At 46.6% G+C, this 18099-nt stretch overlaps 1 protein-coding gene across 1 annotated transcript; it reads right to left on the bottom strand.

Moving 5' to 3' along the window:
• Window positions 1-1073: 1073 nt before the first annotated feature.
• rusc1 (RUN and SH3 domain containing 1) lies at window positions 1074-15568 on the bottom strand. Its single transcript, XM_084158310.1, has 11 exons — window positions 15532-15568; window positions 9797-9919; window positions 9419-9495; window positions 8692-8709; window positions 6310-6511; window positions 5684-5789; window positions 5551-5597; window positions 4890-5398; window positions 4526-4764; window positions 4265-4423; window positions 1074-4110 (listed from the first exon to the last, which is right to left on the bottom strand). The coding sequence occupies exons 2-11, from the start codon at window positions 9864-9866 to the stop codon at window positions 3945-3947; spliced, it is 1593 nt and encodes a 530-aa protein (XP_084014436.1). The 5' UTR covers window positions 9867-9919; window positions 15532-15568; the 3' UTR covers window positions 1074-3944.
• Window positions 15569-18099: the final 2531 nt, after the last annotated feature.

Genomic DNA, 18099 nt, shown 5'->3' with positions numbered 1-18099 from the left:
TTGTTGGCAATGACACAGGTCTTCACAAGGTTTTCACACACTGTTGCTGGTATTTTGGCCCATTCCTCCATGCAGATCTCCTCTAGAGCAATGATGTTTTGGGGCTGTCGCTGGGCAACACGGACTTTCAACTCCCTCCAAAGATTTTCTATGGGGTTGTGATCTGGAGACTGGCTAGGCCACTCCAGGACCTTGAAATGCTTCTTACGAAGCCACTCCTTCGTTACCCGGGCGGTGTGTTTGGGATCATTGTCATGCTGAAAGACCCAGCCACGTTTCATCTTCAATGCCCTTGCTGATGGAAGGAGGTTTTCACTCAACGGGCCTGGACATGTACTGGCTTAAGCAGGGGGACACGTCTCGCACTGCAGGATTTGAGTCCCTGGCGGCGTAGTGTGTTACTGATGGTAGGCTTTGTTACTTTGGTCCCAGCTCTCTGCAGGTCATTCACTAGGTCCCCCCGTGTGGTTCTGGGATTTTTGCTCTCCGTTCTTGTGATCATTTTGACCCCACGGGGTGAGATCTTGCGTGGAGCCCCAGATCGAGGGAGATTATCAGTGGTCTTGTATGTCTTCCATTTCCTAATAATTGCTCCCACAGTTGATTTCTTCAAACCAAGCTGCTTACCTATTGCAGATTCAGTCTTCCCAGCCTGGTGCAGGTCTACAATTTTGTTTCTGGTGTCCTTTGACAGCTCTTTGGTCTTGGCCATAGTGGAGTTTGGAGTGTGACTGTTTGAGGTTGTGGACAGGTGTCTTTTATACTGATAACAAGTTCAAACAGGTGCCATTAATACAGGTCACGAGTGGAGGACAGAGGAGCCTCTTAAAGAAGAAGTTACAGGTCTGTGAGAGCCAGAAATCTTGCTTGTTTGTAGGTGACCAAATACTTATTTTCCACCATAATTTGCAAATAAATTCATTAAAAATCCTACAATGTGATTTTCTGAAATTTTTCCCCTCAATTTGTCTGTCATAGTTGATGTGTACATATGATGAAAATTACAGGCCTCTCTCATCTTTTTAAGTGGGAGAACTTGCACAATTGGTGGCTGACTAAATACTTTTTTCCCCCACTGTACATATGAGAGCTGAGGTACGGTTGGGGGAAGGGCAGCCTTTACAGTAGTGGTATCTTCATACAGTACATCAGGGAGTAGCTTGCTGCTTCATCTGAAAGCTTGGATAGTCTAGGTCAGGAATGTACAACTACGGCCCTGGAAGCCCACATTGTCTACTGGTCTCTATAGTCTTTTGAATTGTCTTGTAGTCTGAGACTTAGAAACGCCCAGGTAACCAGTCGAGTTAAATATCTGGCGAATCAAAGATACTAATTGATCTATGAGGTAAAGGAAAAGCTACCAGACTAGAGTTGATCATCCCTGGGTTGAGTAGAAAGAGACATGTCTCAAGTCCCTGTCAGTCTGTTTATCTGTCAGTTTATCTGTCCGTCTCAAAGCATTGATATTTCCATAAGCACTGAGTAGTATGTGTTAGTGAGGTTTAAGAGGTGTGTACTGATTGAAGTTACAGCATTGCTATGCCAGTTATACTTATATACTGTTGGATACTAGAATGTCCTTTAGATAGATATGTGTCATATAGATAGATACTCTTCTGCATTCCAGGGTTGGACTCAATTCGAATTGAAGGCAGTCAATTCAGGAAGTGATTTGAATTTAAAATCCGCAAATTAAAAAACTTCACATAAATAGCTTCTCCTTTACAGTTCATTAAGAAGTCATTAAAAATAGATGCACCTTTTTTAATCATTGAATTGTAATTTCAGTTTACTTCCTGAATAGACTGCCGAATTGAGCCCAACCCTGCTGCATTCACTCAAAGCATTCATTATACAATAAATACAGTGTAAAGGTATGAGACTAAATCTATCAGATTATGATGAAGATATGAAGGATATGAAGTCTGTATGCCAATGCATACAACACACACTAAGATGAAGCCACTGGATTCAGATAATTGACAAACACACTCGAGCTGTCCATGTGTAAAACGACTATAGAGTAGTGACTGGTGAGTTGGAGATGTAGTGAGAGCAGCAAATAAAAGGCCAGATCACTTATCAATTTGATTCATGATCAACCTTATCTATAGTAACGTTTGACTATCTGTTTTCTCTTGGTTATCTATCTTTCTATCTATCTCAGTTAAATCAATCTATATTCATATACCTATATATTATGTATGTATATTTATACAGTCAAATAGTTATCATTTTTAAACTGACTATTAATTGTAGTGGGCACATGTCAAACACACATACAGAGAACAGGCGATAGAGGTGAGAGATCAATAGGGGTGAAAGGTCAAATAGAACACAGAAAACGGCTACATTTCACTATGGTACTACGTTACATAACAGGGGCTACGCGCCATTGCTCCAATACTCTACTATGGCTCCCTTCACCGGTTAGCCTGGCGGCAAGGTCTGAGACGAAGGAGTTGGCTAGAGCAGAAACCGACCTGGCTACCAGGCTATACATCTTCCCATGGTGACTGCTGATCTGAAAGTGTCAGGATAAACTGAATGCATGGGTTGCATGTTTCGTCACAATATTGTTTTTAACGTTCGTTTGGACTGATGATGCCCGACTGAGCATTCTACTCAATGCATCGTCAATGAGCGCTGATGAAGATTTCATCAAAAGTGCATTACAGTGGCTTGGAAATACAATGACATTCAAAAAGAGGCAAATCATTATTAGGAAAACCTTTCGTCATAATTTTGATGTCACCAGATTTACTTTAGATGCAGTATAACGTTAGCTAAGTAGCTGAAATTGAGGGGAGGCCACTGGATTGTAGCTAGCTAACGTTACTAGCTATTTTTGACGAACTTTGCTAGCTAATGACATTACCATCTGTCTAAAGTAAATTTGACGACATTATCATGCTGGCAAGGTTGTTTCCTACTACATATTTGACTACTTTAGCAACGTCACCGTATTTCCAGGCACTATAGTGTAATTTAGACTAAACAGTAGTTAGCCTCAGTTATCACCACTTTAGGGCAACGCCGATAGAGGGCGGTTTGAGAACGTTCATAACAATGGCATGACGCGACCGAGTGACGGAGATGCAACCTATGAATAGAAAGCTATGGTGTAAACTCTACAAAGCTTAATCCTTCTCAGATCAGTGGTCACCAAAGAGAGGAGATGACGAATGGAGGACATTTAAAGGGATAGTTCACACCAAGATAAGTGTTTGTCCGAAGTTTTCGAACTTCAAAAGTGGTCTGAAGTCATGCTGGGTCCATATTCCACGCCATCTGGTGAGCTAAATAAAATCTTCATTAAATCCCCCTAATTAGATGGCGCAATTCTTTAGGGATTGAGTTTTGCAGATTTCTCTCAGTGCATATAGTGGGATCTACACAACAGATGGTGCGGAGTAACGACTGAACTAAATCACTGAGACCAGAGATCATCAACTAGATTCAGCCGCGGATGGTCAGGGGGCTGGAACATAATTACAAATAATTTGTAGACTACAAATTGACCGCAAGAAGCCCATACAGATATAACATTTGACTAAAACATAATCCTTTCAAACCTTGCTTAGATTTGTAAACAATCACGTTTCTATTATGTGTGGGAATACTTTGGAACAGATTTCCTAAATTTGCTGCTGATTTTTGGTCTTATGTCCAACAAGTAACCCTAACCCTTTGCTCAGAAAACTTGGGGGGCCAAATAAAATCACAGGCCGCCAGTTGGGGAACCCTGACTTATGACTTTGGACCACTTTAGAGGTATAAAAACGTGATTTCAACTTAGATTTGGGGGTGAACTATTTCTCTGAGAGCATTGGGACTTCGCCACAGCCTCTCAATGGTTGCCTAAATACATTATAGCTTTATGACTTCATTTTCCCTCCCCCAGATATATTAAAACAATCAAAACTCTGATCAGGCGTCTGAAATCACATGATCAGGGAGGCGTAGCCAATGGGCACGAGCCCCTCTCGGTCTCCCTGACGACAGCGAATCCAGTCGTGATCGACACCCCCTAAAACCACTAACTCCTCCCCTTTTCGGAAGCTTAGCTCCGCCCCTGTGCCAGAGTGGTCGCATAGTGTTCTGACTGACCTGAGAAAGAGAGAAAAATAAGTGATACTGCTGTAAAAAAAGTCTCATAAGAATGACATAACAGTCATAATAGACAGTCATGACAACTGAACTGATGTCTGAACTGAACAAACTAAACATGTAATCTAGATATCTTTCCTAATTTTTACGATACCTGAGGGGTCTTGGGTTGTCCCATGTCTCTTCCGTCTCTCTCTCTACCACCTCTTCTACTTGCTGGGGCTCCAGCGCCCTCCTCTGGTTAGCGCTGGAACTGCTGCTCACCATCCGGGTCAGAACAGACACCCCTGGAGACAACCACTGAGACGGACGTCTAGGGAGGGAGAGAGATACATCAATAATAAGAGTAAGATACTTAAACGGTATAGTATCATACAACTCTATCACACAAACACTTACAGACACACCAGCTCACCTGGTTGAAAGTGTGGGTATCGTGGGGTTATTGGAGGCTCCAAACAGCCGTCCCAAACCCCAGGGGACCGCCAATGCTCCATCGACCTGAGGAGGGTCACTCCTGGTCTGGGGCTCTGGAGGGTCTCTGGATGTCCCCTCCTGGTTCTGGTTCTGTACTGCAGACAGGCTGAGTTCAGCCAGGTTCTGGCCCAGCTTGCCCCCCCAGCGTACCACAGCCCCCCATCCCTGCTGGATCACCTAGGGAGAGAATAACAGCTCAGAAAAGTGCTGTGTGGCACGGACACTCACACATGCATTCAAACACACACACACACACGAATACACACACTTCAGGGAAAAAAGAGCCATTGAATTGTGCTCACCTGTCCTGCCTGTTGGGAGAGACTGGCCTCCTCAACATTAGGAGGTGCTAGCTCCCTAATTTCTTTCTCCTGAACCCACATCAGCTGAGGACTCGTCTCCGCAAGACCCCCAGAGACCTTCGCAGGCCCCACGCTGAGACTCGCTGGCTTCAGTGACTCCACCAACCCCGAGTTGGCCAGGGACGACGAGCTTGCATTACGATTGGTCACCTCGGGTTCCACACTCCCAAAGTCCAGCTCTGATAGACTCTCGAGATAACTGCTGCCCCTGCCTTGGGAAGCGGACCCCCGGGGCGAAAGCCTGAATCCCAGGTCCTGATTGGGTGGGCTGAGGATCTCTGGGCTGTGATTGGAAGGCTCCAGGTGGTGGTGCTGGAAGAGCAGGTCGAGGTTAAGGGTCAGGAGACTGAGGGGCTGCAGCAGGAGGAGGAGCTCCTCAAACAGAGGCTGGCAGGAAGTCAACGACAAGCGCATGAAGGAGGAGGGCCGGTAGAACGTCACCAACACATCTGACAGAGAGAGAGGGAGGTGAAGGAGAGAGAAAGAGACGGAGGGGTGGGGGAGAGAGAGGGGTGGAGGGAGGAGAGATAAATAATGTTATAACATATTAATATTGAAACGGCTAGATTGCGGACATGAACTTTAGGCTTCAGAGACTTACCACTGCATGACTGGAGATGGGACAGCCAGAAATCCAGAAGCTTGATGCTGAACAAGAGAGAGAAGAAGCAGGTGAGAATTGGAATTTAAAAAGTCAAACAGAAAAACCCTAGGAAAGAAGAGCCAGGTCTTACTTGAGGAGGCCGAGGAGGAAGGCGTTGAACCTGTGTTTGTTCTGCCTGAGCTGGGGCAGCTCTCCTATTCTAGCCTGTAGGCTGTACAGGGACTGAGTGCTGGGCCCTGGAGGGACAGAAGGGGAACACAGATCAGAGAAAGAAAACACTTAGGCTTTGGCACAGTGAAACAAATCACTCATGTTACCTTTGACCTCAATTGACTGAAATTGAAATTGAAATTAACAAGTACTGAGTCAATGGAATAACCCTGATCACCATAATAGTGAGAAGGAGAGAATAAGGGGGAATAGAGGAGGGGAGAGAGTGATAATCAGAGAGAGAGAGAGAGAAGGATGACTCAACACTGCAGAATAATGAGTGCCAGACTGGAGCGAGAGAGGAGAGGAGGAGAGAGAGACTGAAAGTACTATGAACCCACATGATGTCTGGGAGGGTGAGAGAGATACATATTGGAGAGAGGGAAAGAGGAAGAGAGATAGAGAGATTGGCTATGTACGTCCATAATATCTGAGAAAGAGAAATAGAGAGCGATGGATATAGAGAGAGATATATAAATAGATGGAAAGGGAGGGGGTATAACAACCATAGCCCTCCTATGCTGTCTATGCTCTCTTGCCACCCACCTCTGTACTGCGCTCCAGAGTTCCTACCTGGCCTGGTGGAGGCCTGGACCAGTCCCCAGGCTGAGTTTGGCCTCCTGCCCGAGATCAAATCACTCTGGTGGGGCTTGAGGCCGTCGGAGAGCAGGCTCCGCAGGGCGGGGCACAAACACTGCAGCACCAGCCGACCCAGAGACGGATTCACACTGCTGTCTCCTGATAGAGCCTGGAAAGGGGAGGAGGAAGGAGAGTGGCAAAATACAGGAGGAGATAAATAGAGGAGGAGAGAGAGGGAAGAGGGGATAAATAGAGGAAGAGAGAGAGGGAAGATAGGGGATAAATAGAGGAGGAGAGAGAGGGAAGATAGGGGATAAATAGAGGAGGAGAGAGAGGGAAGATAGGGGATAAATAGAGGAGGAGAGAGAGGGAAGAGGGGATAAATAGAGGAGGAGAGAGAGGGAAGATAGGGGATAAATAGAGGAGGAGAGAGAGGGAAGATAGGGGATAAATAGAGGAGGAGAGAGAGGGAAGATAGGGGATAAATAGAGGAGGAGAGAGAGGGAAGAGGGGATAAATAGAGGAGGAGAGAGAGGGAAGATAGGGGATAAATAGAGGAGGAGAGAGAGGGAAGATAGGGGATAAATAGAGGAGGAGAGAGAGGGAATAGGGGATAAATAGAGGAGGAGAGAGAGGGAAGATAGGGGATAAATAGAGGAGGAGAGAGAGGGAATAGGGGATAAATAGAGGAGGAGAGAGCGGGAAGAGGGGATAAATAGAGGAGGAGAGAGCGGGAAGAGGGGACAAATAGAGGAGGAGAGAGCGGGAAGAGGGGATAAATAGAGGAGGAGAGAGAGGGAATAGGGGATAAATAGAGGAGGAGAGAGAGGGAAGATAGGGGATAAATAGAGGAGGAGAGAGAGGGAAGATAGGGGATAAATAGAGGAGGAGAGAGAGGGAAGATAGGGGATAAATAGAGGAGGAGAGAGAGGGAAGAGGGGATAAATAGAGGAGGAGAGAGAGGGAAGATAGGGGATAAATAGAGGAGGAGAGAGAGGGAATAGGGGATAAATAGAGGAGGAGAGAGTGGGAAGAGGGGATAAATAGAGGAGGAGAGAGCGGGAAGAGGGGATAAATAGAGGAGGAGAGAGAGGGAAGAGGGGATAAATAGAGGAGGAGAGAGAGGGAAGATAGGGGATAAATAGAGGAGGAGAGAGAGGGAAGATAGGGGATAGATAGAGGAGGAGAGAGAGGGAAGAGGGGATAAATAGAGGAGGAGAGAGAGGGAAGATAGGGGATAAATAGAGGAGGAGAGAGAGGGAAGATAGGGGATAAATAGAGGAGGAGAGAGAGGGAAGATAGGGGATAAATAGAGGAGGAGAGAGAGGGAATAGGGGATAAATAGAGGAGGAGAGAGAGGGAAGATAGGGGATAAATAGAGGAGGAGAGAGAGGGAAGAGGGGATAAATAGAGGAGGAGAGAGAGGGAAGATAGGGGATAAATAGAGGAGGAGAGAGAGGGAAGAGGGGATAAATAGAGGAGGAGAGAGAGGGAAGATAGGGGATAAATAGAGGAGGAGAGAGAGGGAAGAGGGGATAAATAGAGGAGGAGAGAGAGGGAAGAGGGGATAAATAGAGGAAGAGAGAGAGGGAAGAGGGGATAAATAGAGGAGGAGAGAGAGGGAAGATAGGGGATAAATAGAGGAGGAGAGAGAGGGAAGAGGGGATAAATAGAGGAGGAGAGAGAGGGAAGATAGGGGATAAATAGAGGAGGAGAGAGAGGGAAGATAGGGGATAAATAGAGGAGGAGAGAGAGGGAAGATAGGGGATAAATAGAGGAGGAGAGAGAGGGAAGATAGGGGATAAATAGAGGAGGAGAGAGAGGGAAGATAGGGAATAAATAGAGGAGGAGAGAGAGGGAAGATAGGGGATAAATAGAGGAGGAGAGAGAGGGAAGATAGGGGATAAATAGAGGAGGAGAGAGAGGGAAGAGGTGATAAATAGAGGAGGAGAGAGAGGGAAGAGGGGATAAATAGAGGAGGAGAGAGAGGGAAGAGAGGAGAGGGAGAAATAGGGGAGGGAAGAGAGGAGAGGGGGAGAAATAGAGGAGGAGAGAGAGGGAAGAGAGGAGAATAGAGGAGGAGAGAGAGGGAAGGGAGAGAGGGGAGGAGAGAGAGGAGAATGGAGTGGAGAATAGAGGAGGAGAGAGAGGTAAGAGAGAAGAGGGTTTTATGGATTGGAGGGGAAAAGTAGAGAAGGATGAAAACAGAGAGGGGGAAACAAGAGAGAAGAGAAAAGGAGTAGAGTAGAGAGAAATGTGGGGGAAAGAGAGATGTGGAAGGATGGTGTTAGTACACAGAGGTTCTGACTACTGAGCCAAAGATAGGGATATCTGAAGACAATCTAGCACCTTGTTAATGGAGGCAGACTAGGGGAGAGGAAGAGGAGAGAGAGAAAGAGAGACAGATATTTCCAGTTATTCAATGGATGATTCATAAATTATATGGATATAGAGCCACTAACAGGCTGTTTGAGCCATCAAGTTTGAGCCATCAAGTGTCACAAGTCATTAAGTTCCAATGAGCTGAATGCAACCACCGCTGCTATAGACCTAAGTCTAATTTCAGAGACACGGATACAGAAATCCTATAAGGCAATGAAGAGTCTTTTGGGAGATTGAGCTGGTTGATCTCTTTATGTCTGTCTGTTTTTCACTTTGCTTTGCCTGTCGGTGTGGAAACCCTGTCATAGCAACAGTTTGACAATACGTCATTAGGAGCGGTAGCTAGGTATTATAAACGCGGGGTGGAGGTTTGCACTGATTGGATTACCTCCCCTGATCTAAAACCAAAATGTGAAATCGGAGGAAGATGATTGGCCCTCATATTTCTCATAATTGAAATGAATATACTTTATTGATCCACAGAGGAGAAACTGAGTTTGCTACCAGCATCAGACAAAGGCAAACACAGTAGAAACAAACAGGCATGCATTCAGAAATACATAATTAAAGTATATACATAATGATTAAAAACTCAAGCCCATTTTCCATATCTTGCATAATGTGGTGTGTACATCGTGTTATTGAAGAGACAGTGTTAAACATCGTGTTAAACACAGAGACAGTGGAAACTGACCTTCTGCACCAGGGTCCGTGAGGAGCTGAACTGAGCCAAAATGGCCTCTACTGCCACACTGACTGCACTGACCAGAGCTGTGGACGGGAACAGTTACACAGTTATACACACACAAACATAATGTCTCTAACAGTGTAAATGTACATGAATAAATGTACTGTATATCACAGACTGTTTATAAATATACATGTAGGCTATATATGGTCCTGTGTGGCTCAGTTGGTAGAGCATGGCGCTTGCAACGCCAGGGTTGTGGGTTTGATTCTCACGGAGGACCAGTACAAAAATGTATGCACTTACTGCTGTAAGTCGCTCTGGATAAGAGTGTCTGCTAAATGACTAAAATGTCAAATGTAAATATATACAGGTATATCATACCTCTTTTTTCCAGCAGGCACAGAGAGGACAGCCCTAGGCCTCTCAGAGGGGCCTTCACGTCATCGCCCATCCAGGAAGTCCCGCCCCTCTGTACAGAGCCGGCGAATGAGACGCTACGAACCGCTGAGATTAACAGAGATAGAGGAAGGATCACTTACTCTACTCTAATCAGTGGTGGACTCACAGAGAGGAATAGCAATGTTACTTGGTATTTCTGTGTTACTGTTTCAGTATTAGTGATATTAGTTGTTGTAGCAGTTAGTTAAAGCAGTGGTAGAGTAGCAGTACTATCAGTAGTAGTGTAGTAGTAATAGCATAGTGATAGCACAGTGATAGCATAGCTTAGTTTGTTGAAACATCCCAGTCAATCTTTTTCACTGAATCTAAAATGATTGTCTTGTACACTTTGCTTTTCCAATATTCTACGCAGGACATCGTCCATTCTGAGGGTGATACATTATGTAAATGGGAAGCGGATGCATTAACCTTGACAGACACAGGAAACATAAAACCCCCTAAGGGAGAAGAGAGCCATGCAGAAGTCAGGTATCAGTCACAGATTGGTGGCACCTTAATTGGGGAGGACGGGCTAGTGGTAATGGCTGGAGAGGAATGAGTGGAATGGTATCAAATACATCAAACACATGGTTTCCATGTGTTTGGATGCCATTCCATTAGCTCAGTTCAAGCCATTATTATGAGCCGTCCTCCCCTCAGCAGCCTCCTGTGGTATCAGTAAGGTGTGAGAACATTCCTTAATCTGACCTCATGATAGCCACTTATATAAATGCAGCAGGAAACATATAGACACTATAGAAGGTTAGTGTTCAGCCTAGTTTATAGCCATTCACCACTACATTAAACACATCATGTATAGTCATACCCAAACACACGCACGTACACCAATGCATTCATGCACACACTAAAGCGTGATAATAATCGTCACAGTGATTATCATGGTTCAACAGAAGCTGAAGGTCATAGCTTCATTAAGGTGAGAGTGAAAATCAGAGGTGTCTATTTCAGCACTCCATGCAACACAGACACAACAACAACAGCAGGGACAGACAGACTACAGACAGACTGACAGACAGGGAGATAGAGATATACAGTGAGGGAAAAAAGTATTTGATCCCCTGCTGATTTTGTACATTTGCCCAATGACAAAGACATGATCAGTCTATCATTTTAATGGTAGGTTTATTTGAACAGTGAGAGACAGAATAACAACAACAAAATCCAGAAACATGCATGTCAAAAATGTAATAAATTGATTTGCATTTTAATGAGGGAAATAAGTATTTGACCCCTCTGCAAAACATGACTTAGTACTTGGTGGCAAAACCCTTGTTGGCATTCACAGAGGTCAGACGTTTCTTGTAGTTGGCCACCAGGTTTGCACACATCTCAGGAGGGATTTTGTTCCACTCCTCTTTGCAGATCTTCTCCAAGTCATTTGGCAACTCGAACCTTCAGCTCCCTCCACAGATTTTCTATGGGATTAAGGTCTGGAGATTGGCTAGGCCACTCCAGGACCTTAATGTGCTTCTTCTTGAGCCACTCCTTTGTTGCCTTGGCCGTGTGTTTTGGGTCATTGTCATGCTGGAATACCCATCCACAACCCATTTTCAATGCCCTGGCTGAGGGAAGGAGGTTCTCACCCAAGATTTGATGGTACATGGCTCCGTCCATCGTCCCTTTGATGCGGTCCCCTTAGCAGAAAAACACCCCCAAAGCATAATCTTTCCACCTCCATGTTTGACGGTGGGGATGGTGTTCTTGGGGTCATAGGCAGCATTCCTCCTCCTCCAAACACGGCGAGTTGAGTTGATGCCAAAGAGCTCGATTTTGGTCTCATCTGACCACAACACTTTCACCCAGTTCTCCTCTGAATCATTCAGATGTTCATTGGCAAACGTCAGACGGCCCTGTATATGTGCTTTCTTGAGCAGGGGGACCTTGCGGGCGCTGCAGGATTTCAGTCCTTCACGGCGTAGTGTGTTACCAATTGTTTTCTTGGTGACTATGGTCCCAGCTGCCTTGAGATCATTGACAAGATCCTCCCGTGTAGTTCTGGGCTGATTCCTCACCGTTCTCATGATCATTGCAACTCCACGAGGTGAGATCTTGCATGGAGCCCCAGGCCGAGGGAGATTGACAGTTCTTTTGTGTTTCTTCCATTTGCGAATAATCGCACCAACTGTTGTCACCTTCTCACCAAGCTGCTTGGTGATGATCTTGTAGCCCATTCCAGCCTTGTGTAGGTCTACAATCTTGTCCCTGACATCCTTGGAGAGCTCTTTGGTCTTGGCCATGGTGGAGAGTTTGGAATCTGATTGATTGATTGCTTCTGTGGACAGGTGTCTTTTATTCAGGTAACAAACTGAGATTAGGAGCACTCCCTTTAAGAGTGTGCTCATAATCTCAGCTCGTTACCTGTATAAAAGACACCTGGGAGCCAGAAATCTTTCTGATTGAGAGGGGCTCAAATACTTATTTCCCTCATGAAAATGCAAATAAATGTATAACATTTTTGACATGCGTTTTTCTGGATTTGTTTGTTGTTATTCTGTCTCTCACTGTTCAATTAAACCTACCATTAAAATTATAGACTGATCATTTCTTTGTCAGTGGGCAAACGTACAAAATCAGCAGGGGATCAAATACTATTTTTCCCTCACTGTAGATATACACACAGACAGACAGACTACAGACAGACAGGGAGACAGACTGACTAACTGACTGGGAGATAGATATATAGATATACACACAGATGGACAGACAGACTACAGACAGACAGGGAGACAGACTGACTAACTGACAGGGAGATAGCGATATAGATATATAGACACACTCAGACAGACTAACAGAGTGACAGACAGGCGAGCAGGATGTTAGACAGGGGGAGGGAGTGTGAGAGAGCGAGAGAGAGAGAGAGAGAGAGAGCTCTTACTCAGCGCGGGCGGCAGCGGCGGAGCCTGGATGAGTTTTGGGGGATCTAGGGTTTTCTTGGGGGGGATAGGGGGGTAGAGGAAGGGGTAGTAGAGGGGTGCGGCCAAGGCAGGGAGGGTATGAGAGCGGGGGAACAGGGGTGAGCTGAGGCAGGATGTGTCCAGGCCTGGAGGGGGGGCTCCAGAGCGATGGGGGGGGTCGAGAGCCCCGATGGGGGAGAGGCGGGGAGGGGCGCCCCTGTGGAGGGGGCAGTTTTTGGGGTGGTAGAGGTACCAGGTGGGGAGGGGAGGGAGATCTTTAGAGGTTCTGTTCTGGCCAAGGCAAGAGGTGTATGTGTGTTTGTCTGAGATAGGGCCGTACAGCAGGTCGATGTCAGTGTGTTTGTTGGAGTGTGTGTGTGTGTCCGTGCGACCGAGGGAGCCAACGGTGTGTGTTTTGGCGTATGCCATCATCATCGCATCAATGTTTTTATATGGGGTGGTGCAGCCTTGAGTGTGTGTGTCATTGCTGACGAGTGTGTGTGAGCCGGTGTGTGTGTGAGTCTGTTTATCAGTGGCGGTAGCAGTGCAGTAGAGGGAGTCAAAGTTAGTGATGGAGTCAGAGCCAAAGCCATACTCCATCTTTTCTTTAGTCTTGGAGTCATTCACATAACGATACACACTATCAACGTTGCTCTTGAAGTCATTTCCAAAACGATGTGCAGAGTCTAGGCCTCCATCCTTCTTAAAATAGTCACTATAGCTATATCCGGAATCAATATTCTTAGAATCAGTTCCATGGCTGTCTTCATTTAAATCTGTGTGAGTGTATTGTGTAGCAAAGGGGTTAGATGACTGGGTAGTGTAGGGGTTAGGGGCCGTGGCTGTAGACTGGGTAGTATAGGGTTTAGGGCCCGTAGCTGTGGACTGGGTAGTGTAGGGGTTAGGGCCCGTGGCTGTGGACTGGGTAGTGTAGGGATTAGGGCCCGTGGCTGTGGACTGGGTAGTGTAGGGGTTAGGGCCTGTGGCTGTGGACTGGGTAGTGTAGGGGTTAGGGCCCGTGGCTGTGGACTGGGTAGTGTAGGGGTTAGGGCCTGTGGCTGTGGACTGGGTAGTGTAGGGGTTAGGGCCTGTGGCTGTGGACTGGGTAGTGTAGGGGTTAGGGCCCGTGGCTGTGGACTGGGTAGTGTAGGGGTTAGGGCCTGTGGCTGTGGACTGGGTTTCAGTGTGGCTGTGAGGTTGTGTCCTGGGGGCCGGTCTCGTATGAGCACCACAGTATCCTGGGCGGTAAGGGGGGATTGCAGAGTGAAGGAAATAGGAGGAGGGCTGGGAGTGGGACTGGGCCAGGGAGAGAGGGGGTGAGGACACTGCCCAGTCGAAAGGGGCACAGGGCAGGAGGGGAGAAGAAGAGGAGTATGAGTGTAACAGGGGCAGGTTGGGGCAGAAATGGGGATTTGAAGGGGACAAGGTTTTTTTTCAGGAGGTAGGGGTGTGAGTAAGAGGTGCGGGTAGGTGGTGTGTTTGTGTGGGGGGGGGGTAGTTGGGGTCAGAAGGGGGGGTAGTTGGGGGCAGGTAGGGGTAGTTGGGGGGTAGTTGGGGGCAGGTAGGGGTAGTTGGGGTGTAGTTGGGGGCAGGTAGGGGTAGTTGGGAGATAGTTGGGGGCAGGTAGGGGTAGTTGGGAGGTAGTTGGGGGCAGGTAGGGGTAGTTGGGAGGTAGTTGGGGGCAGGTAGGGGTAGTTGGGGTGTAGTTGGGGGCAGGTAGGGGTAGTTGGGAGATAGTTGGGGGCAGGTAGGGGTAGTTGGGAGATAGTTGGGGGCAGGTAGAGGTAGTTGGGAGGTAGTTGGGGGCAGGTAGGGGGGTAGTTGGGGGCAGGTAGTGGTAGTTGGGAGCAGGAGGACAAGCGAAAGCAGAGAGGAGGGGAAGGTAAAGGAGAAGCAGAGCCATGGACAAACGTTAGAAGGACGGATGGGACGGAGGGATGAGAACAACAAGGAGAGGAGTAAAAATGTATGTTGCAAATAAATTGGGAGGAGAGAGAGAGAGAGATGGAGAGAATGTTAGTGTCTGTTGAGAGAAGAATGCAATGTAAACCAGTAGATCCCCACCACACCACAACATGCAGTAATGCAGTACATCACCCAGTATCCACACAACAACATATGTTCAGTAGTCTGACCCAACAGATGCACACAGACTGACCACAATACATGACAGAGTCAATGGAGGTGGATTTAATGAACAGAGGAGTCAAAGTTCAGATTTAGAGAAGCCTTTCTCTTTTGTTTCCTACTCTCAGTCTCACAGTCGTTCACCATTATTTCAACCACACCCAAACCTTATATCTCACCATCAAACAGTTAGGCTATGGCATTTCCCCTCTAGTATTTCCAGTGGTTTAAGTTAGTGGTTTCACGTTCTACTCTTCCGTCAGAGTGTATTCTGTATTATAAAACGTATAGGTGCAGGTGACTGGCGAAGGTGAGGGTATCGCTGGCCATAGCTAGTCTAGTTCTTCTGCTGTTCTAGCAGTTCTCTCTCTCTCTATCTTCACCTCTCTCTCTCTCACTTTTTATTTTCCTCTCTCTACAGAGCAGTACAGAGTACCGTTGGTTACGCTGAGTCAGCCTATATAGAGTTCTGTTCCTGCCTGGCTGCACACTGTCTATCTCTCTGTCTCCTTGGAGATTATTGGATAATAGCCTGTGCTGATTAGAACTCCATTATGCACAGAAATACATTGTCTCATTTAATATCACTGTGAAAGAGAGATAGAGGCTACACAGAATGTGTGTTAACTACCATACCTTGGTTTAGCCTTGAGTTGATCTGACTGTCTCTCAGATGCAGCCACACATTACACTTCCTGTTTTTTTGCACTACTGTGAAACAAGTCTCTACCATTGGTTGATAGATGGAGCCCCTCCCTTTTGGTTCTTAAAGCTGTACACGCACATGTGACAAATAGTCCGGTCTGTATTTTGTTTTACAGTCTGTGGGTAGAAGTTGCCCCTACATAACATAGGATCAGTTTATCCTACTGCTGTGACAAGTTGACCACACATAACTCCTTCTACGTTGACAAATACCATACAACTTAGCTTTTACATACACACACAGAGGGAAGCACACTACACGCACACACGCACATTCAGCATGTCTCCTGAAATGTACATTGTGACTTTGATTCGAAATATATATATATTTTAGACAATAATCACATAATGGAATTAATTAATGTAAATTGTTATCAAAACAATAAAGCTGTGTAATTAAAATACAGATTAATAGAGGTATTCAGCCCTTCAGCCTATGTAACTAAGAACCACTCTAAAGGTAGCCAATAATATGAGTTATCGGATCTGAGCTGAATCGCAGACACTCTGGGAAGGGGAGAACAGTCTGGACAAAAGAAAGGAAGATGGAAGATAGAAGAGAGGTGAAAGGAGTGTGTGAGCGGTCAAGGACAGAAGAGAGAGAGAGGAGGAGGTAGGCAGCAAAAAATGTACCGATGACTCAGCAGATAGAGGAGAGAGAGAGGGAAGAATAGAGGGAAGGGGAAACAGAGAGAAGGGGGTACAGTGTATAAACAGAGAAAAGATTAGAAAGAGAATCAGTGAGGAGGAAAGAGACAGAAAGAAGGGGAGACAGAGGGAGAGAGATACAGAGTGTATCTCTGTCTCCCTCTCTGAGGGAAGGAGAGAACTATAGAAAGGGAGTAATGTAGAGTTAGCAGAATAGGGAGAGAGTAACAGAGAGAAAAACTGCAAGAGAGGGAGAGCTAGAGGGAGATAAAGAGAGAGAGATAGAGAGAGGGAGGTAGATGGAGGGAGGGAGGGAGGGAGGGAGGGATAGCTGTGGGTACTCCATTACTTCCCCCCGGTCTGCAGATTGGATGAATAATTTAATAAGGTAGTGATGACATCACACCAGGCCCACAGGAAGCACTGAAGAGATTCCACCATCTCTCTCCCTCTTTGTCTCCCTCTTTGTCTCCCTCTCTGTCTCCCTCTCTGTCTCCCTCTCTGTCTCCCTCTCTGTCTCCCTCTCTGTCTCCCTCTCTTTACACTCATCTGTCCATCCCTGAAAAAGAATGAGTGCAGCCCATCTAATCCTATCGCTCTCCTTTCCATCTATCTGTCCATCCTAGATAGAAAACATAGATGCTGCACCCATCTCTGTATGTATCTCTCTCTTGTTCCCCCTTCTTTCTCTTTCCCTCTTCTCTGGAATGCAGAGAAATCTCCCCCTGTGTTTTTGTCATCCTTCTCTCTGCTGGTTTAGTTTTTATTCCCAAGAGAGGACACAGTTTCAGATGTGGTGTTGTGTGCATAATATTAGATGGAAGGTGGCTTCAGTGAATACTGTAGTTTGTTACTACCTCCACATTTTAACCCCAAATCAGCACCTCACAGTCAGCAACTAGGCCTATAGTCATCATCATGACCATCATCATCATCTAACTCACCTGTAGTTCTTGACTCCCAGGTTCTTCCTCCATCAGCTGTTCCTCTCACCTCCACCTCTTCTTCCTCTACCTCTTCTTTCCTCTTTTCTCCCTCATCTTTTCTCTGTCCATCCATCCTCCATAGGTTCCCTTCACTGGCTGAGCACCCAATCCGCTGCGAGGGACACAGCTCGGGCTGTCCAATCGCATCCTCTGCTTTCTGGAACATTTCCCTAAAAGCAGCCAATGAGGTGAGGGGAGGTGGTTGCAGGAAGGCGGCCTGGGCCTGGGAGGTGTACTCCCATTGGATCCCGTCGCTGTCCATCTTTTCCCTCCTCCACTTGAGGTTGTAGAGGAAGTCAGGGTCAGGGGTTATGACTGTGGGGTCAGGATCTGGTTCAGTTATTAGCTGGTAGGCCGGGGAGCTGTGTTTGCTACGGTTACGCAGTTCCTTGAAGGTCATCACTTTTGAACCTGACCCTGACGTTGACCCAGATGATGACGTTGACCCGGAAGTAGATTTCTTCAGGGTTTCTTCATTGGATTTTCTAACTTCCAAGGGCGAGGGCAGGGGCATGTTTTCACCATCGGGGGAGAAGGCCATGAGCCAATCAAATCGCTCAGGGCGTAAAGAGTTGGCGAGAAGGGTGCAGACTTTGAGGGGGGGAAGGGTAGGGGGGACAGGGGGTAAGGGACGCGGGGGAGGAGGGGGAGGAGATTCCGAGAGCACAGGGGAATATTTGAAAGTCTCGAAGCTAACATTGTTAGAGGTGTTGGTATTGCCAGTGCTGTAGTAGGGGTCAGATGCTAGGCTAACGTTAGCCCCAAACCCACTGTTTCTCTTCCTCCTTCTCGCCATGTCAGTGAAAGACGTTGTTCTAAACACATCTCTGCTCTCCACTTTCTCTCCCTCATCCTCCTTTACTCC

This window comes from Coregonus lavaretus, assembly GCF_964263955.1.
Source record: "Coregonus lavaretus genome assembly, chromosome: 3".
Classification (NCBI taxonomy): domain Eukaryota; kingdom Metazoa; phylum Chordata; class Actinopteri; order Salmoniformes; family Salmonidae; genus Coregonus; species Coregonus lavaretus.
This window is presented reverse-complemented; position numbering and strand designations above follow the sequence as displayed.

Bases quoted from the DNA above. Each gene is read 5' to 3' on its own strand.
- rusc1 (XM_084158310.1), bottom strand. From the start codon at position 9,866: ATGGGCGATGACGTGAAGGCCCCTCTGAGAGGCCTAGGGCTGTCCTCT. The intron at 5,790-6,309 runs GTGGGTGGCAAG...CTGTCCCTCCAG, and splicing joins CTCTGGAGCGCAGTACAGAG to GGCCCAGCACTCAGTCCCTG. The intron at 4,765-4,889 runs GTGAGCACAATT...TTCTCTCCCTAG, and splicing joins TCTCCCAACAGGCAGGACAG to GTGATCCAGCAGGGATGGGG.